At 39.9% G+C, this 19,826-nt stretch overlaps 1 protein-coding gene across 1 annotated transcript in view; it reads right to left on the reverse strand.

The window, feature by feature from the left end:
- TNXB (tenascin XB) overlaps nucleotides 1-19,826 on the reverse strand; it is a 78,504-nt gene that overhangs the window by 6,624 nt on the left and 52,054 nt on the right. Inside the window, 11 exon segments of the mRNA XM_072431773.1 lie at nucleotides 7,171-7,303; nucleotides 8,206-8,336; nucleotides 8,634-8,777; nucleotides 10,228-10,347; nucleotides 10,436-10,573; nucleotides 11,494-11,616; nucleotides 12,174-12,470; nucleotides 13,211-13,513; nucleotides 15,025-15,297; nucleotides 17,267-17,539; nucleotides 19,102-19,392. Coding sequence (XP_072287874.1) covers nucleotides 7,171-7,303; nucleotides 8,206-8,336; nucleotides 8,634-8,777; nucleotides 10,228-10,347; nucleotides 10,436-10,573; nucleotides 11,494-11,616; nucleotides 12,174-12,470; nucleotides 13,211-13,513; nucleotides 15,025-15,297; nucleotides 17,267-17,539; nucleotides 19,102-19,392 — 2,226 coding nt within the window.

The following is a 19,826-nucleotide window of genomic DNA, read 5'->3' on the forward strand; positions in this document are numbered from 1 at the left end:
CACTTGACCTGTCCTAAAGGGCGGCGGTTCAAGCAGATGTAGGACCTGCAAGCTGCGGAGGGTGTCCCCGCTGGTTAAGAAATGTCCACTGGAATCCTATGTCCACCCTTGGTCTTGGTTTGTTGGTTATCCTCGGGGTTGAACCAGAGTTCTTTTATCTCTTGCTGTATAAAACAATACACTTCTGCAGCCTCTAATAAACATTGTAAGAAGGTCACAGTGTGCAGTGAAATCAGAGGAAGTCAATATAAAACTGGAAAGGAGCTGTACAAATGTCCAAGACTGAAGGGAAGGCCGATGGTGCTTTTCCAGACCTGGAACATCCAGAATATGTTCATACTGTATATACTGTATATCATAGATATGAAGATCACTTCATATCTAAATACAATAATTCCTTTTCTTTTACAATCATTTTTACTGTTATTTTTCTCCTGCACTCCGCTCTTGGAAGCTGTGTAAATCTATTGGCATGATCTGTCTCTGTTTTAGTTCAGCCCAGGAGAGCGGATTTTGTGGATCCGCCTAGATGATTTCAGACCCGTAGATATCACAGACTGGGGGTGATGTGTCAGGCTGCGGCTCTTCACCAATTGGACCATGATTTCAATGCCGCATTTTGGCTTCTTTTTCTTTTCCTCTCTCGGACGTCCATACAGCATAAATCAGAATAAAATAACTCTGTATTAGGTGTTTACTGATGGATGGCCTGAGGTCCTGTTAGAAAGATTTCCTATTGTCCATATCACAAATAATTTTTCTATTGTAAGCTTTCTAGATACATCAATGTAAAAAAAAAATTAAATCACAGTTATGAGTGCAACATGTTAAAGGATAATATCTAGGGGTCTATTATTAAATCAATGAATCTGACATTCACTAAACATTCCCAGGAGGAGAATCTTCCAGGTCCAGGTGTTTTCAATGGCAGAGATTGATTTTTACTCCAAGAATGTTTGATATCAGATTCACTGCTTCATAAAGAGCTCATATCGTATATTTTAGTATGGATTTATTTACTGTAACAATTGTGTAATGTGAAAATCATGATTAAATGGTAGAAGTGCGTGAGTGACCTGTGCGCCTGGCTCTTTCCAAGGTTGCATAACTGAGAGTTTGAGATTCTTGGTAACACATTTTGGGTATTGTTTGGGCAGGAAGGTCTTGGAGAAAATGTCTGGCTGGGAGTTGGGATGAGTTAGGGAGCACAGCAATAATGTCTACATAGGGCAAGCATGTACTGGGTCCATGAATAAATAAAGTGCTTGCATACACAATTGTGGCCCCCTTATGATCAGCTGGAAGAACACTCTTTAAGATAATACAAAACAGTTTATTCCAAAGACAATGGTTTAAAAAAGCTCTTCAAGACTGGAGAGGATACACTTTTATGAGTGAAGTTGGGTGATTCAGCAAACCTGGAATGGATCTGGTCAAGGATTCAAATCATTTGCATAGCAAACATAGCAAATGACTTTGAAGAAATCCCTTCCAGGTTTGCTGGATCACCCAGCTTCACTGATAAATGTGTATCCTCTCCAGCGTTGGAGAGCTTTATTAATTCAGGCCCTTTGGCTGTACAAGAGACTGTTCCATTCTGTCTTTTCCCATGGATTACAAGTTGAGGCATCATTGTACATGGTTGATTTGGAGTTTGAGGTAGGGTTTTTGGATTTGGATTCCATTGTGGAAATAGATATTGGCCAAGACCATTCTTTTTATGTTCCCAGTTAAGTCATTTTTGGTATTCTAGAACAGTAGTACTCAACATTATTTACATGGTGTAACCCTTGAAAAACCTTTCAGGTCTTCAGGGAACCTCTACTATAATTATGTTAGCCACAGCTCACACTATATTAGTGTGGTGGTCAGTGAGAAGAATTCATCTTGCATTTCTGGCCAATGAGAAGAATGTCATCCTTACAGACAGACAAACATACCATAGGTATCTATTAAACTGACTGGAGAGTTGTTCATTGCTCAAGGAACCCCTGGTTGGGAAACGCTGGTGTAGAGTCTCTGAGCCTTATTTTTTAAAGCTATCCAAGCCTGGAGAAGATACACTTTTACCAGTGAACCTGGTGATCCAGCAAACCTGGAATCGATCTGGCCCAGAGTTGAAAAGATTTGCTAACAAATACCAAATACCAAATGAAGAAATCCATTCCAGATTTGCTTTGATCATCCAAAAGTGTATCTTCTCTGGCCTTGGAGAGCTGTAATTATTCAGACCCTCTAAAGCTACGTACACACTTCCAATTATTATCGTTGGAAAACGAACGACGAACGATCCTGCACGATATCTACGAACGATCGTATAGCACCGATCCTGCACATAGAGATAGCGACACGATCGTTCGTAGATATTGTACACACAATAGATACGATCGTTTGAGCGATACAGGAACTATGTGCACGACAGGAAAGTGAACGAATGGACGATCAACGAACGACCGTACACACGAACGATGTTCAACGATCGTCGTCCAATCCGATCTGCCGGTCCGGACGTTCGTTTCCAACGACTTTCCTCATTCGTCGGCGTCGTTGGTTACTTTTTTACGAACGATTTTTTGCCCAATCGATCATTCGTCGTTCGTTTTGAACGATAAAAATTGGAAGTGTGTACGCACCTTAAGTTTGTACAGCATTGTCTTTCCAGCAATTGCCTTCTCTTTATCACCAGTGTCTGGAGCTTAAAGGTCAAGGAAATACTTATTCTTATAGCCTTAACCCCCATCCCTCTTGTATATTGAAGATAAACTGCTTGTTATGTCTAGGTGGGGGTCCTTCATTGCATACCTTCAGGAGCTCTTTGTAGCTCTAAAACAATAAAACCACCCTAATTTCACATTTACCTTAAACTTTTCTGCATCTTGCTAAAATAATTGGGAATTTCCTAAAATATTGCTTTTTTGTCTAAGGTTTGCCCGTCGGTAGTGTTTGTTTTTTGGAATGGTTGCAGGTCATAAGAACTCAAACAGATCAATGTTAAAGTCTTGCTGTGTCCCCCCTCAACTACAAATGAATGTAAGCACTCATTAAGTAGACGGACTCCACAGAACAGACATCTCAGCAAATATTGTGCTTTTATAATTCGGAACAGAACACCCTCCGTCACCAAATAGAAGGCCAGTCATATATCTAACAACAGTCGTCAACAATCCGAAAAAGTGATTTGGAAGGCGAGTTGCTTTTGTCAGCACAGCTTAGTTGCTGTGACACCAATGATATAAATCAGATGTCAGAAGTTCTGGACCGGCTCCTTCAGAACTTCCAAGAGCAGTGCCAGGAATCTGAAATCATTAAAGATATCTTCCTGTTTGTTAAAAGTCAATTAGTTCAACAAGAAAATGCCGCTCGGTAATGCCGTGCAGAATAGAGCCATGCAGATGTTAAAAGAGCAAAAACGACAGCTGAGAAGGGCTAATTTACACGCACAGGAGATGTTCTGCACATGGAGATGGTGGAAATTCGATGAAACGCTCCTGGACAACTACACAGAGGCCTTGTTTACAAGTTTAAAAAGAGACAGTGGCATTTTAATGGTCCAGCTTTGCCCAGATTGGGATGTGCTGGAGTCTCTATGTTCAGCAACCAGATTCCGGTAAGGGAAGCTTGTCAAAACAGAAGAATGGTGGCTACCATTGCCAATTTTTAAAGGCTGCCTGTGCTAGTTGTTTTAGAATATGCTAGCTGTCTGGCTGCTTACTTGGCTGACTGTTGGTTGAGACAGCAGCTGTTAGCTGTTGGCTGGGCGCAGTGGCACGGTGCACCTCCCTATGCCCACCGTGTGCCCCATACTTTCTGAGCCAGTGAAAGTATAGAGATTACAGTTTACAGGGAGGATTAGTGTGAGGGTTGCAAGGAAGTCTATGGTTACAAGAAGGGTTAATGTAACAAGGACAGTTAGTGTTAAGGTTACAAGTAATATGGGGAAGATTGGTGTTAGGGTTACAGGTAGGCTTAGGGTTACAGGGGGGTTAGTCTTGAAGTTATAAAGACAGTTATTGTAGGGTTTTAAAGAGGGATAACTATTAGGTATAACAGGGTTAGTGTTAAGGTGCGTACACACTTCCAATTTTTATCGTTCCAATCGAACGACGAACGATCGATTGGGGAAAAAATCGTTCGTAAAAAAGTAACCAACGACGCCGACGAAGGAGGAAACTCGTTGGAAACGAACGACCAGACCGGCGGATCGGATTGGACGACGATCGTTGAACATCGTTCGTGTGTACGGTCGTTCGTTGATCGTCCATGTTCAGAGCATGCGTAATGAACGAACGTTCGTTCACTTTCCTATCGTTCACATAGTTCCTCTATCGCTTAAATGATCGTATCTATTGTGTGTACAATATCTACGAACGATCCTGTCGTTATCTCTATGTGCAGGATCGGTGCTATACGATCGTTCGTATATATCGTGCAGGATCGTTCGTCGTTCGTTTTCCAACGATAATAATTGGAAGTGTGTACGTAGCTTTAGAGCTACATGAATGGCCAGTGTGAGGGTTACAGGGAGAAAGGTTTACTGGGAGCGTGACTATAGGCGTGATTGGAAGGCTATTGTGCAGGTTACAAGTAGGATTAGTTAGTAGTATGGTGCTTTAGGTTCAAGCATGCCTATCTGCGGCAGTAACTCTCCACTTACTATGTATACCAATCACCTGGTTCTAAAAGCTAATGTAACACATGCCCCCTGCTCAATCGCTCTAATTATCATCATCGAGATCATCTGGGGCAGTTGATCTCTCGTTTGCCAAGTGTTCTATGCATAATTGCTAATTATGGCACACTTCGACCTTTTTCTTAGCACCCTGCAACCATGACAGGTCCAGGATCCCATCACCACTGCATCCATCTTAATCTCCATCTTCATTGCTGACTCTACTGGATCCACCATGATCCTTTCCTGTGCCACTGATGGTGTACCTCCTGCACATACACAGGTGTTACATAATCCCCAGCATCTAGGTATATTAGTGGTGGTGTATTGGTGCATACCCCATGCAATGTAAGCAGAAAACAAAACACAACCATGAGAGAGAAAAAGACTGTCTACAATTCGAGTTTAGTTCTGCTTTAAACCCATATGATTGCCAGATTATTTTACATGACCCAGAACATAACTTGGTCAAGGCGCCCTGTCTTTTTAAGATAAGGATCCCCCTTTACAGATCCATGTTATAACGGGCTGCAGAGACTTGCCCCCCCCCCCCCCCCCCCCACCCAAAGCACTGAAAAAAACCCTTCTGAAAAAGGATACTGGGATTTTTTTATCTGGTTGCTTCCATCAGTGCATAATACCCAAAATGTTTTGCTCCCTTAATGAAAGCAACTTCAAACCTATGAAGCTTCCTCTTAAAAAAGAAGCAAATCATCTGGAAATTTAAACACCTTGTGTGTTCTTTTTCAACACCCTAAAACAAGGTGTCAAGAGACAATTTACCTCTCTGCACAATGTTAGTAATAAGGTAAAAAAAAAAAGTTGAAAATCAACAGTGTTGTAATATCTAAAATTGAGTTATTGCATTTGGCTATTGAATGGCTTTGACTCCAGCATGTCTATAAAAAAGCACAGATGTCCTTTGTTATAAGAATCCTTCTTAGCTTTATATAATGATGTCTACTTTAAAACAATCTCCCTACCCCAAATGATTCAATGCTGTCATTTTTTAGAGGTCCTCCGCTTATAAAATAAATATTTATCGGTTCCTTTGTCATCATATAAACATTCAAATTAAAAGCAAATTACAAAAATAAGAATGCGCTCTCTGAGGTTCAGCCACAGCAAACAAATTTGAGTTTTGGCAAAAATAAAAATAAAAACAGCTTAAAAAATGTTTGTTAGAGAACCAATCATACTCTGTAAACACATAAAGTGTATGCACACTTAGAAATGTTTACACCCTTCTTGGAAATTTTTTTAAATCACAATTGTTCCTCAATTTAAAGCAATAGTTTTGTTTTGAAAAAGAGTAGATCAAATCTGAAGATATGCCCAAAATATCCATTGCCATAGCTGGTAGGTAGACAGACATTGGTGCCCAAAGCAATAATTTTCTTTTATGACTCTGCTGTTACAATGTTATTGGTTTCTATGTTTTTCTAGACCTGGCAAAACAGTGGATATGGAAAATTCTTGAGCCTGGAGACTTTTTAACAAATAATGGATGTTGATATCCTTTAAACTGATTTGGGGAAAAAATTGCTGACATATAATAGACGAATGCCCACATGGGCAGAATAAGGTGATGATGCAATGGGTGGAAGGAGGAGAGGACAGAACTGGCTTTTGGTGGAGAGGATGGCAAACGGGAGGTTGGATAATGGAATGGGCAGATGATGGAGAGGACAAAAAAGTGCTGATGCCAGAATGGATAGAAAAGGATGATAGTAGATTGTCCAAAAATGAAAATTACAGTGAGGGTCAATGATGGAGTAAGTGGAAGATGTAATATACAGAAGGAATCAATACCACTGTGGGCAGAAGTTGGGGAGAGAGGGACAAACATGAAGACAGATGATGGAGAGGATAGGCAGGAACAATGAGGGAGTGGGCAGAAGATAGAGAGGGTCAATCATGGAGTAGATTGAAGATGGAGTAGAGAGCAGGAATCAATACCGGTGTGGGCAGAAGTTGGAGACAACAGGTAGGGACAACAATGGAGTTGACAGAAGATGGAGAGGATGGGGGGAGGGGGCAATGAGGGAGTGGGCAGAAGATGGAGAGGACAGAGAGGGCTCACAAAATATCAGACAGACATCAGTTGACAGGGCAAGCCAACAATTGGGTAGTTGGATGAATTGGGCTGAAGGTACATATAAGGCTAATGATATAAAGATGGAAGATGGGGAAGACAGAGACGGTTGATGAAGGAATGGGTATATGGAGAGGAAAGTGAGTGTGCAGAAGCTAGATTTGCTTTCAAAACTTTAGGAGGAGCAGCTAGGGACATCCAGCGCTCATTACTAATAAATTAATCATTTGAACCACTAGTTTGCCCATTTTTGTTACTTCTAAAAAGTTACATATGGATCTAAACTGTGGTGAATCATGCATTTTGGAATCCAAGCAACTGTGATTCATAAGTAGTCAAATTTCCAAACTGTTCACTCAACATTATTTCTGAAACAACCACCATAACATAAACTATTATCACTCACCCGTGGTGAAGGAAGTGGAGATGGGAGCAGAGGCGGCACCATGCCGAAGGGTATGAAGCTGAACTCTGTACTGTGTGGATGGGTCAAGCTGACTCAACAAGAAAGATGTAAGACTGAACCCCAAATGGATTTCCTACGAGAGAGAGAAAAAATGTGTGGCAATGCATAAAAATCAGGTGTTAGGGTTGGAAATGTATCCCATGTCTGTACGAATTTCATCTCCCACCCAATACCCCCATCCAATACAAGGGTGGCAAGCAAAGTGCTTGTTTCTATTTTTGTTAATATCGTCTGTTGGTTTTGTTATTGCAGCTGCTAGTATGCTATAGAAATGCTATAGTATAACCCCCAAAACATGAAAACCTTGTAATGAATGATTGCACACAAAATAGGTAGCGGGGTACAGAAGAAAGTTAAAGTAACATCTCTTCACATACAAGAGGCCACCAAGAGAAAGGAAGGGCTACCACTAACTTTATGGATCTTCTGAATTTATTTAGCAGCTTACAGTGCATATTCTAAGTCTCCTTTGTACTTAGTCTACAGGCGTGCACTGCACTGGTAGGTAGGTCAATCTCAGAAGATCTGGGATGCATTAGTGAAATGGAGTTTGATATCATCTCAAAGACCTGGATCACCCTACAACATCAAAAGGATAAATCTGCATCATGTAAAGATTTTCATCATCATTTACCATAAGTGTTGCCACATGATAGCTATTTTCAAATCTTGCTGTCCCTAACAACAGTCGGTATGGCAAATAACAATTTTGATAGATTAGTGAATTGTGCTTTATGTAAAGATTATTTAAAGTTGAGATAACACATGTTAAAAGTGATGGGTGACTATAGGTGAGGCATGGAGCATAATTCTGATGCAAGTGATTTCAACATACCTAAACCATCACTGTAAGCTTACTACACTACATGCTTACTTCTAAAAATAAAGATTTCAATTAAACAATTACAATTTTTGTGTTTTCCTTCCAACATAGGATAACCTTGACTTATTGATTTAGCAAAAAGTCCATCCTACCTTGACTTCACCTTGTGGCGTTTGGTAGGTGAGCAGATAGGCATCAGGTACAACGTCTGGTGCTTTCCAAGTCAGCATAGCAGTCCGGGGTGTTATCTGAGTGGCCTTGAGGTCCCGAGGAGTGTCAGCACCTGGACAAAGAGACAATTTCAACATTCTTTAATAATAAATCTATAGTTTAATTTTATTTCCCAGGCCTACCAATGAGAGGTTTATTTTGTGTCCTACACTCATGTTTCAAAATAGATGGGCCATATCTGGCTTAGCAAATATCGCCACACTTACATTTCATGAGATTGTTCTGGAACCTAAGATCCATACATAAAATGTTGTCTTATATATTTGAAGAATATTGTTCTTTGTATAAACAAATTAAATAATTAATGGGAGCACAAAATGTACAGCAAGAACAGTAAATGATGGCTTACTGGTGGTGAAGGAGGTGGACGATGATGCACTGGTTGCTGATCCATGAGTACTTTGCACGCTAACAAAGTATTGTGTGTGAGGATGTAAGCCGGACAGAGGAAGCTCAGTTCTGTCTCCAGGAACCGGTACTGTGATCAACGGGACTGCAAGAGAGCAATGGACATCTGTATAAGAGGAAGGATGGATCCAAGGCAGATCATAACAGACTGGGATTCTCAATGAAAGAGAGAGGCAGTTATGGATATATTTGAGAGGATGGCCATGATGAAAGTGGAGGGTCATTGATGGGAGCTATGAAGATAGTGAACTGAACAGTCCCATGCTAAGCATTTTTATGTATTATAATGAGAACATTACAGCTGCCATACCAGTAAAAATTCCACCCCTAGTGGCCATGGAAGCCATGTGTGTAATCCAGCCCTGGTGCCATTGGATGTGCCACAGAATAATTTTGAAGCCCCTCTGAATAATCACATGTAGCCTTTTTCTAAAACCCTTTTAGACTCTCAATTTAATGAAGCTTGGGGGGGGGCTCCTATTTCCAGAACACCCCTGTTCACCCTGCCCATGCTGCACTGTTACCAGTTTTCAGCAAACTTTGCAGATTACAGAATACCTGTTGCCTCTACTATTATCACAAGAAGATGACATTGGCGGTGTTTTGTTGTCCTAACACACTGACCTGTGTATATACTCATGCGCATAGTAGTTACTTTGTCCCAGCAAAAAATTGTGCTGAGCTTATCCGAGGGGACACAGGTAAGAAGAGACATATACATACAAAAAACAAACCTGTGCCTACCAGCATTTTTTTATTAAGCAGACTTTAACTCCCCTTTAACAAATGTAACATATTGGTCATTTTGGGTGAAAAGAAAAAAAAGGCAATATCTATGTTTAGTTTTCAATTACCTTTTGCCTTTGACCTGATATTCTGTAAACTTTGCATTGCTCTGTATATTTATAGTTCCCAAAGTCTGGTCTCTTTACTATTATTTCCTTAGACTAGGTACACATGTTCAATAATTGTCGTTGAAAAGGATCTTTTACAATCCTTTCCAACCACAAAAGACTGATTGAGTGCTGTACATACAGCACTGTTCTGCTATATGGAGAAGGGAGGTGGGAGAACGACGCCGCGGCATCCCGCTACACTCTCTCATCTTGTATTGGGATTGTTCATCGTTCGTGGATCCGCCAGAATGGATCAATGAATGACCTCAGACCAGTGCTGTATACATGCCAGTTTTTCATCCGATACCAGCGCTTTTATCAGAGGAGAATCAGACCAGGCGATTATCAGACGAGAATCATCTGACATGTGTACGTAGCCTTATCCATTTTGCTGTTCTTTTTTTATTTTGTTAAATTTATGCTCTTCTAAATAAACATTTATTGAAAAATCAATGCCAAGGATGCACTTTGTATTGAAATCTAATGTCTTCTTTAGGCACAGTTTTCACAGTTCAGGTCCACTTTAAAGATACAATAAAATTGTGTAACAGATTTGGCCCTGACTTCCTATTCCCCAGGAGCAGCTACACCCAACATTCACAGACATCTAGACAAAACAGAAACATTCATCTCTCTTACTGTTCTCTGCTCTGTAGGTTATTAAATATTGATCGACAGGTCCTGTGGGGGCTTCCCAACGCAGAAGTGCTGACTCCTCAGTCACGTCATGTGCACGCAATGAGCGAGGGCCTCCTCCAGCTAAAACACAAAATTCAATATTAGAAAGATCTATATGTAAAAATGTTTGATTGGTCTTAGCAGAATGTTGCAAGGTCTTAAGGAGTACTTGTGGTGAAGTAGCCTGTCAGTGGTGAGCTTTCCTCAAACCCTCGCACTGAAACAACGGTAACCTCATACTTCGTTCCTGGAATCAGTCTTTTTAGTGTTGTGCTGGATCCAACCACGCTTACACTTTCCGGTTCTCCTGCAAAAAGAGTAAAACAGGAAGCATTTTTTTAGAGCGATTTTGCTTAATTACTACGTACAACAATGTGTATTGTAGAAAAAGGAAACCTGCAATGTCAAATTTGGAGGATATTTGGCATCATGTACCTCAATTTCACTGGAAAAAGGATTATTGGGCCTGGATGGGGCTGTCAGTAAATGTATTGCTGGAGAATTAAGAAGTTATATTTGGGATCCAGGCTCGGAGTGTCCTGGAAGGAATGGATAGGCCAGGCACTCCTCCCTTATCTAGGCCAGAGATTGGGAATGGCTCCGGAGCACCTGGCCATTGATAAAATGGCACCTGGCCTTTGAGACCAAGGGAAGTGGCAGCCTGAGGCCAGGTGGGCCAGCAACAATAGCTGTGTGCTGTATGCTGGCAGTGCGCAGGACGTCTCCCAGAGTTGAGGTCTGTGGGGCCCACAGAAATAGCCAGTAGGCTAAAATTTTAGGTTTTTTTGCATGCTGTGGATGACTTTGATCTCCTATCTCCTATGAGAAAAAAAACTAGATACTGATTTTTGTTGATGTTTTGTGAATAAAAGTGGGCAGGGTGCCCTGAAATTGAAACAAAAGTTTGAAATAGTTAATAAAGTGTTGTCACTGTGGTACAGTAAGTACCTGAAAAATAACTCCCTGGGCAGGATCAGCAGATTTTTTAAAGCTACAGATTTTTATAAGATTGGCTTTTAAAACCACATTATCATGTTAAATTTAATAGGAGAGTTTAGCAATTAGGTTTCTGTATACTTGTAACATTGTCTTCCAAACAACAGATCTCTTTTCCAACAACATTTTTAGTTCAAGATTTTTTCATATGAATTCAAAGTGACTAGGATAATAGAAATAAAAAATCATTACAGATGGATGGAGCGAAGAGATAAAGACAGAGACTATTACCCCCATCGGCTGGCTCATAAGACACTTTGAAGGTGGTTGTCTCAGAATTTGGTGGATCCCATGCAACAATAGCTGATTTCTCCTGAATGTTACTGAATTGCAGGTTTTTTGGGGCTTCCAGATCTGTAATTGAAAAAAAGAATGACTCATCAGTCGTATTTAAACACATTAACTTTTTTTTCTTTAGTTTTACATTGAGTAAGGAAACTACTTTATTGTTACCATCCATGTCCTATTAGGGAAAATCTCCCAAATTAAAGAAAGTCCCATTAGACAAGACAGGGGGAATCATTAGAAGATTTCTAAAGATTCATCCTATGATAACATTTAAGTTTGGATGCCTCCCCACCTTTAGTCCAAGAGACAATGATCACCATGAATAGTAAAGGGGAGAATATTTTCAGAGAGAACACAGACACCAATACCATTCTGGCAGGGGTTCCCAACCTACCACACTTTATCCAGGGCATAAAAAAATGGTTTCAAATACAATTTAATTGCACTTAAAAGTTATTTTTTTCAGCAACCAATGAGATGTTTGAAACAAAAATACTAGAATGTAATTGGTGATGTGATTCTAGGCTTTCTACTTAAACTTAAACTTACAAACCAATAAACAAATAATATATTTTAATATAATTTTTGTAGCAGATATGGGTTAGGAACTGGTTTTCCTTTACCTAGAGGAGCCGTCTTTCCTGTGTTTTGCATACTGCTTTGCTCATTCCCATCTCGGATACCATGTAATGTGACTGTGTAGATGGTGTCAGGTTGTAGACCAGACAGGAGAAGATTCCGATCGGTACCATCAGCTGTCACTGTGTTCAGAGGTCCATCCTGGCCTTGAACTTTGTATCGGATAAGGAAGGAATGGAAAGAACCCTCTGGAGCCTCCCAGGAGAGGTGAATGGCATGTGGACCATGAGGAGAGATGTAAAGATCAGTGACAACAGGGGGACCAACAGTCTCAGGATAACCTAAAAAAGCAAAAGATATTTTGGAAGAATGAAAATACATACAGCCACCTAAACACAAAATGCCAATACTCTGTCTATAGCCCATTTGGACTCAGATTTCATTTTCATTGGAGATGCCACTGGGAATGCAACAGGAAATAAGAGAAAATCTCTACAAAGTTGGGTTGACTACAGTTGTGACAAGAACCAGAAGCATCACCATTGGAAGATTTCCCACCATAGGAAAAGTTCCCTTGACAACTTTAAAATTTGGTAAGAAGGACAGGAAGGTTGAATCTCACCAGATTCTTACCACAGGGTGTACAGGCAGGAGACAAACTTAACATGGGTTCCTACCCTCCCGGACATAAACTTTAGGAATTGAAATATTTGTAGTTGAGAAAAGACATCTAAAGTTGACATTCCACTATAATAGAACATCTGTTTACTTACTAGGTGATTTGGGGAGGGGGCCCAGCTAGCTTAATTGGACCGTCCATTGTAGTAGAATGTCCACTTTATTGGGGGCAATGAACATATTTTGATTAGCCATAAAGAAATATTGGAGGAAAGTTGTTTGTTTTAAGCTGGCACAATAAACCTTTTGCAAATTAATAAAAAATAGGCCAGGGTCTAGTTTATTATAAATTATGGTTAGAAAAGGTAAAATGAAAACCTGACTGGTGGCTATGGGCATCAACATGATTTTTCCTTTGCTTTAGTTTTATTGAAATAAAACAGTGGTCTTGTATTTGGAGTACCTGTCTGGACCTCAGTGGTCAGCGACTCGCTCCTTATGTTTCCCTTTAGTCCATACACAGTGAATTCATACTTCTGAGATGGCAGCAGTCCATGAACGATGGTGCTGGAGTCTTGTCCTGGAATCTGAAGTTCCCTCATTCCTCCCTCGGGCTCTCTATACTGCAGGACAATCCAGTCAAAGGGCACTTTTCCTTCCACCAGCCATGACAATGTCACCGAGTCCTTTGTTATGTCTGAAGACTTAAAATCTATCAGACGAGTGACTATTGTACTAGCTGCAGTAGGTACAACTTTTCTTGGGACTGTAAGAAGGTAGAACATATAAATCATGTCAATGTTATCTTGTAGTGTTCAGTCGGTGGTGCCAAAAACATCACAAGGAATTAGGAATCTTTTGTGCTCCTTATCATCAAGATACACTTAAAGATCAGTAAATGCTTCTAATTCACCTGACCTCTGAAAGGTTAACCCAAACACATGTACTCTATTAAGCTGATCTTTGGGAAGATTTTTTGTTCTAGAACCACAACCAATGATAAGATGGGAAAGTGCATGCTAAGGGTGCTAGTTTTCTTTTGACATTGGGATTAAGTCAGTTTGGCAATTATTTGGGGTTCTCTTTTGAAAAAAAAGCATACTTATATGGAGACATCTATTTTTTACACATATTTTTAAACAGTTTAACATAGGCCTCCAGTAAATGCAATACAACCCTTCAGAAATTGTCTTAAAATAAACACAGTATCGATATCAAAACACCCCCAGTTGGCCCCCATTTTGAAAAAAATTCAACAGTTGCAGAGAAATTCCGCCACACCAGATATTTTAAAAGCAAGCTAGCCAAGAAGCTGTATTTGTTTCAAATAAAGTTGATCTAGTTTTTAAAAACAAAGATAGAGTTTCAAATTTAATACATTTCCTTTTAATGTTTTCCTATCTGCATGCATCAAATGGCTCGCCAAACTTGTCTTGGAAGGAGAAATATAAATATAATTACTCTATATTTAAGGAATTATGATGACACTGTCACTAGGTAATTCATTGAATTTCAACAATTTCAATTATTTTAGTTATTTCCCATGTCAAGTTTATTGCTGTGCAGATGGTAGTCCTCTTCTGTATGAAAGGCATTAAAGTGATTGTCAAAGATGCTTTGGAATGGGAAATATAATTATTATCACTTCAACCTAAAGAAGCTCTGTTACAAGACCAAATGTTTAAGAATAGTCCAAACAAAAGATTGTGTATTTAACATATGCATGTCATTTAACTGTAAAAGCCTCAGTTGTGTGAACATCTAAAACATGGAACTGTTTATGGCCGCCATCTTGGAAGTGTTGTTCACAGCCCATGCAAGCTGAAAGCCGTCACCCAAGTCACAATCTGTAGCAGTGTTTCTAAACCTGTGTAGATGGTGTCAGGTTGTAAACCAGACAGGAAAAGATTCCGATCTGTACCATCAGCTGTCACTGTGTTCAGAGCTCCATCCTGACTTTGGACTTTGTATTGGATAAGAAAGAACTGGAAGGAAAGGAACCCTCTGGAGCCTGGAGTTCCCTAAAGACCTGAACGTTATGGGTTCTCCTATGTAAAAAGGTTGGGAATGGCTGCTCTATAGTATTTAATTTTGCCTCTCATCTGACAGCTATGTAACGTGTCATGTAGAGGAGCTGGGCACAGACAATGAAGACATTGTGGAACCAGTCCAAAGGATTGGGAGGAGAAGGGGGGATCTTAGAAACCTAGAGACCGTTTTACACCTATAAATGGACAAGTTGTATTGATTAATATAAATTATTGGTATTTCCATCACCTGTGGTGGTCTCCAATGTAACAGCTTTGCTCCTCTTCCCTCCAGTAATCCCATACAGAATGAATTTATACTTCTTCCCAGGTTTCAGATCTTCAACACTTAACATGCGCTGGTCCCCATCCAGTATGACTTCTTTGGGTTTGGCTTCGGCATCACGGTATAGAAGAAGAAAAGACTCAAACTCCCCTCCATTCACTTCCCAGGAAAGACGGAGGGAATCACTGAGGATGTCAGACACGGAAAGAGACTCCAGACGAGGAGGGACGGATTTCTCTGGAAAAGGGCAAAATGTGAGGTTAACATTAGAACTGAAATTCCGTGACCTATTAAATCATTGTTACATAAACTATAGGATTGGACTCTAATTGGGTTGCAGATGTGTTTGTGTTGTAGCCACATGACTTTGTACATTATTTATCTATGTTTCATATCATACCACAATCTGAGACATAGCCTATAAACAATGCGGGTAATGTATAACAGAGAGTGTTTATTCCTATGGGAATACAAAGTAATAAATATTACCACCAGGGATATCATCACCCTTCTTTAAATAGGAGAGTCAATTAAACTGCTTTTTTTGTGATTAACTCACAGTGAGGATTTTAAGCAGTAACTGACACCACGCTGCCTAACAAACCAAACGCAAAACTTTTTTTTTTTTTTTTTGGGGGGGGGGGCAGGAGAACTCCTGTTGATAGTGCTTGGTATTGCTTTCTATGTCTCCATGGGAAGATTCACTCTGTTTATCCTGGTGACCAATATACCTAGGATTGAAAGTGAGGTGGAATCCAAAATTATTGTCTTCAAAAAAAGGACAAAATATTCCAATGGGATTTTTTGTTCTGTAGACAGATGTGTACATTCTTGTTTTTGAAGAGATTTTCCTGATATATCAGCAGGACAAGAAAAGAAAGGAAAATCTTCCCTATGATTTTTCTTTATTCAGCACTTCTGACTAGACAATAAACCTCACCAATAAGAATGACAGCAATGAAAACTTCACTTTAAAAAAAATATATACAACAATTTTTTACCTTTCGTTTTAGGAGTAATGTTTATGGACAATAGGAAACAGACGAATGGAAATATTAAGCCTCATTCAGATGTACCCGCTCCACACTCCCGGCCCAGCCTTTGATCACATAAAACGCATTAAACGTTATAAGAATATGTTTATTTAAGGTAGACAGTCTTATTAGCGAACTGAATAAGATACATCTTACTTTTCAGGAATGATTCCCAGGATGACAGTAAACTCCAGATTAAAAACATGTTCTGGGATGAAATCTGGCTCCAAGTAAAGGAATTTAAGTTAGGAGTTTTACAGCCTGTCCTATGAACGATGGCGGAGCCAAAGCTCTTCTCCTAGGAATCTGTTTCCTATAATAAGAAGATCTTCAAATTCATTCAGACACATAGGGGAGGGGACTGGCGCTGATTCAGACATACTGGGCTGTATACAAGATTTTTGGGGTCAAGAAATTTTGAGCTGAAGTTTATTCTGCTTATATTTTGCCTTTTTCTGGTTCCTCCTTTCCCCCTAGGCAACATGGTAATTAAATTCAATAAAACCTTTCCATTTTTATCATATACCTTATTTTGGACCCTGTAACAATTATTAATATGTATCTGTGTAATGCTAGCAGATTATGGTTGATTGGAAAGTGCATAAGCTGCATTTGGCTTTCCAAAAAGTAACACATCATTATGGGCCAGAACTCTTCTCAAGAACCTTCAGCACTGATGAAAGCAATTGCCTGGCTTATAGAAAGTCTGGGAAGCAGGAAAATGGATTCAGACTTGTCATGTCCAAGGTTCCAAAAATTGGTTTTAAAAAATGAATTTCAACTCAGAATTTCAGAATCTAGTTGCATTTCTTAAACATTCCAAACAGAATTGATTTGAGTCATATTTCTTTCCACTTTTCCACTTTAAAAATGTGTGATCAGAGAGGTCTTGCAGAAAGGGACAAGCAATGGTCTTTCTGTAAAAAAAAGCATTATCACCTGCCTAATCGCTCCTTGGAGCTGTGAAAATTGCTGAGCTGCACATGCAAGCAGATGTCCACACACTATGAGGGAACGGGGACAGGTGAATATCATAGATCAGTTCCACTTTAAGGTTCACAATACCTCAAGGTTTATTTCCCTCTTCAACAATTCCCAGCCCAACAGCTCATTGAAATGACAGGTACGCTTTAATTTTCCATCTAACAGCTTTTCCCTCAGCCTCCTCTCACCTGTGATGATTTCTGTAGTCACTGGTTTGGTTTTCTTCCCTTCTGTTATACCATGAAGGATGAATTTATATTTCTTCCCAGCCTTTAATTCTTTCACATCGTAAGACCTAACGTCTCCTTCCAGAGGAATTTCTTGCAGCCGGCCTTCTCCATCCCGATAAGAAAGAAGAAAAGAATCAAAGTTGCTACCTTTGACCTCCCAGGTGAGATGGACGGAATCGCTGTGGATGTCTGATGGAGAAATAGACTCCAGGCGTGGAGGCTGTGGCTTTTCTAGAAGACAGAAACAGAATAAAAGGTTTATTAGGAAAGGGATAGAGATGTTATGAAACATGGAATAACGAAACTGTTGCTGCGGAGGGGATTTGTTATAAAAAAAATTTAGGTGGAAGTGTCTGTAAATCTTTAGATAGGAATTTGAGGGCTTCAGCAACAACTCTCTGGGTTACCATTCCTATGAGGAGGTTATTTCTGTATCAGGGTTCATGTTAGGGATATCGTTACAAGGGTCAGGGGTTGGTTGAATTTGCCTTTGTTTAGTTCACTGACAATTCACTGGAATTGATCCCAATGTTTGGGTTGTTTCATAGCCAAACCTAAATTTAATTGAAGTCAATCCTAGGCAAAAGTAGCCAACACTACATAGAGCATGGCTTAGCCAATTCTGTTGGCAGACTATGACAGCTGTCATTGTCAACCAGCCAGGTTGGCTAAATCTTAAGGGTCAGCGTGAGGTGGCGGATTCCCAAAAGACCCCCCCATCCGCAGACCACCACAACACAGGGGTTATGTTGTGGGGATGAGCCACTTTCTCCAACAATAGCCCGTGCAACCATTGGGGGTAGGCAAGCGTCTGTTTTCTCCCAAACATGTTTTTGTCCCTTTCCTTTTTGGCAAAATCATGTTCCAGAAGACCATTTATGGATAGGAGAGGAGGCACATACACTCGTTGCCCCATTTCCTATCCAAGAAGGTCCCATGATAATTCAGGGGTCTGGTTGCAATATAGTATGGGAGGTGGGGGTATGCTGGCTAGCAGACTATTAGAGTGAATTTGGCCAGCTGACTATGATAGCTGTAAAAGTCTGCCAGCAAAACAGGCTGAGCTGTGCTATACTGTCAATAATGGTTAAAGCATATGGATGTATCCATTTATAATCCATTTATTCCAGTCCAAATGACTAATGTTCAGGTTGACCTTGACCCAGACCTATAGTTAGCCTTAGGAGTGAAACTGAATGTTAAGATTGGATTGCATGCTTTAATAAAAGGGGTTCCTTTTAGGTACCATAATTACAAAGCAAGAAATATGACTTTCTATAAACATTCAATGGTGGTGAATGAAGTACACACCAAAAATATTTATTTCCAGGGAATGTTTTATGATTGTTAGCAATTTCTCTTTTATAAATATGGCTCTTATTGTTGGAAGGTTAGAGATAGAGCCCATTCAGACTTTTGTATTAGGGTAACTTGGGGTGAGACGCTGTTTCGATTGGCATTAACACAACTAATCACTGTGTAATCTACTGCCATTTGTTTAAAATGGCAGCCTCAATGCAATGGAAATTGTACCCCTTTATTCTCACAAGTCACTGTGTCTGTACCTTCATTGCCATCTGAGGATTCTTGCAAACCCGCCATCTTGGAAAGGCCATTTGGAATTGCATTGTGGCAACACTTAACTCCAGTCAACAGATTAGTTGATTAAAAACAAGACCTATCAAGCATTATCTTTTATCTTATTTTTCTAAATTGAAACATGATAGCTGGATTCTGATTGGTCTATAGACATCAGGTATTATATATAAAGCCCCCACAACCTTGTGCCTTACCTGTAAACACATGGGCTGTTTCCGGCTTGCTGTAACTGTCTCCCCAGACACCTCGGATCTCCACTGTGTAATTAACATTGGCCTGCAGTCCAGTGACCACCATAGTTGTTTCATCCCCTCGTAGAGTCTCCTCCTTAAAGGGACCTCCAGGGGGGCCATATTGGATGACAAAAGCATCAAAATCACCATCCAGGGGCTCCCAGGTTAGACGGAAAGAATCTGTCCGCACATCTGATACAGAAATTGGGGAAAGACGAGGAGGTGTAGGGATTTCTTCCCCAGGAGCAGCATCTGTATAATAATATAAATGATATCATGGTTATTTATGATGTTTAAACAACTGAATATTACAGACATAACCTGCTGTATAGTGATTTTAAAATTGACACAAAAAAGGAGTACAGGTTTTATAATTATGTATTATGTACTTCCACACTATGTGTTTTTGTGATTCAGTTTTAGAGATTTATCAAAACAACTTCAAGTTATCAACATTCCTTCCATGTTCCTTACGTAGAATAGTCCAAAGGTATTAGGCAGTACGAGGTGCAACATAGTGGGTTTGTTTAAGACTGGAAGCCACCTTACAAACAGCCCATCCAAAGCTGAAAATACCGTATATGTGAAGCTCTATAAAGTCACCACATCATTCCTAGATCTTTTCCAGTCTATTGGTTTACCAAATTCATGTTAAAGTGTGAAAAGAGAATGTCAATATGATAAGT

Source organism: Pyxicephalus adspersus, chromosome Z (assembly GCF_032062135.1).
Source record: "Pyxicephalus adspersus chromosome Z, UCB_Pads_2.0, whole genome shotgun sequence".
Taxonomy (NCBI): Eukaryota; Metazoa; Chordata; class Amphibia; order Anura; family Pyxicephalidae; genus Pyxicephalus; species Pyxicephalus adspersus.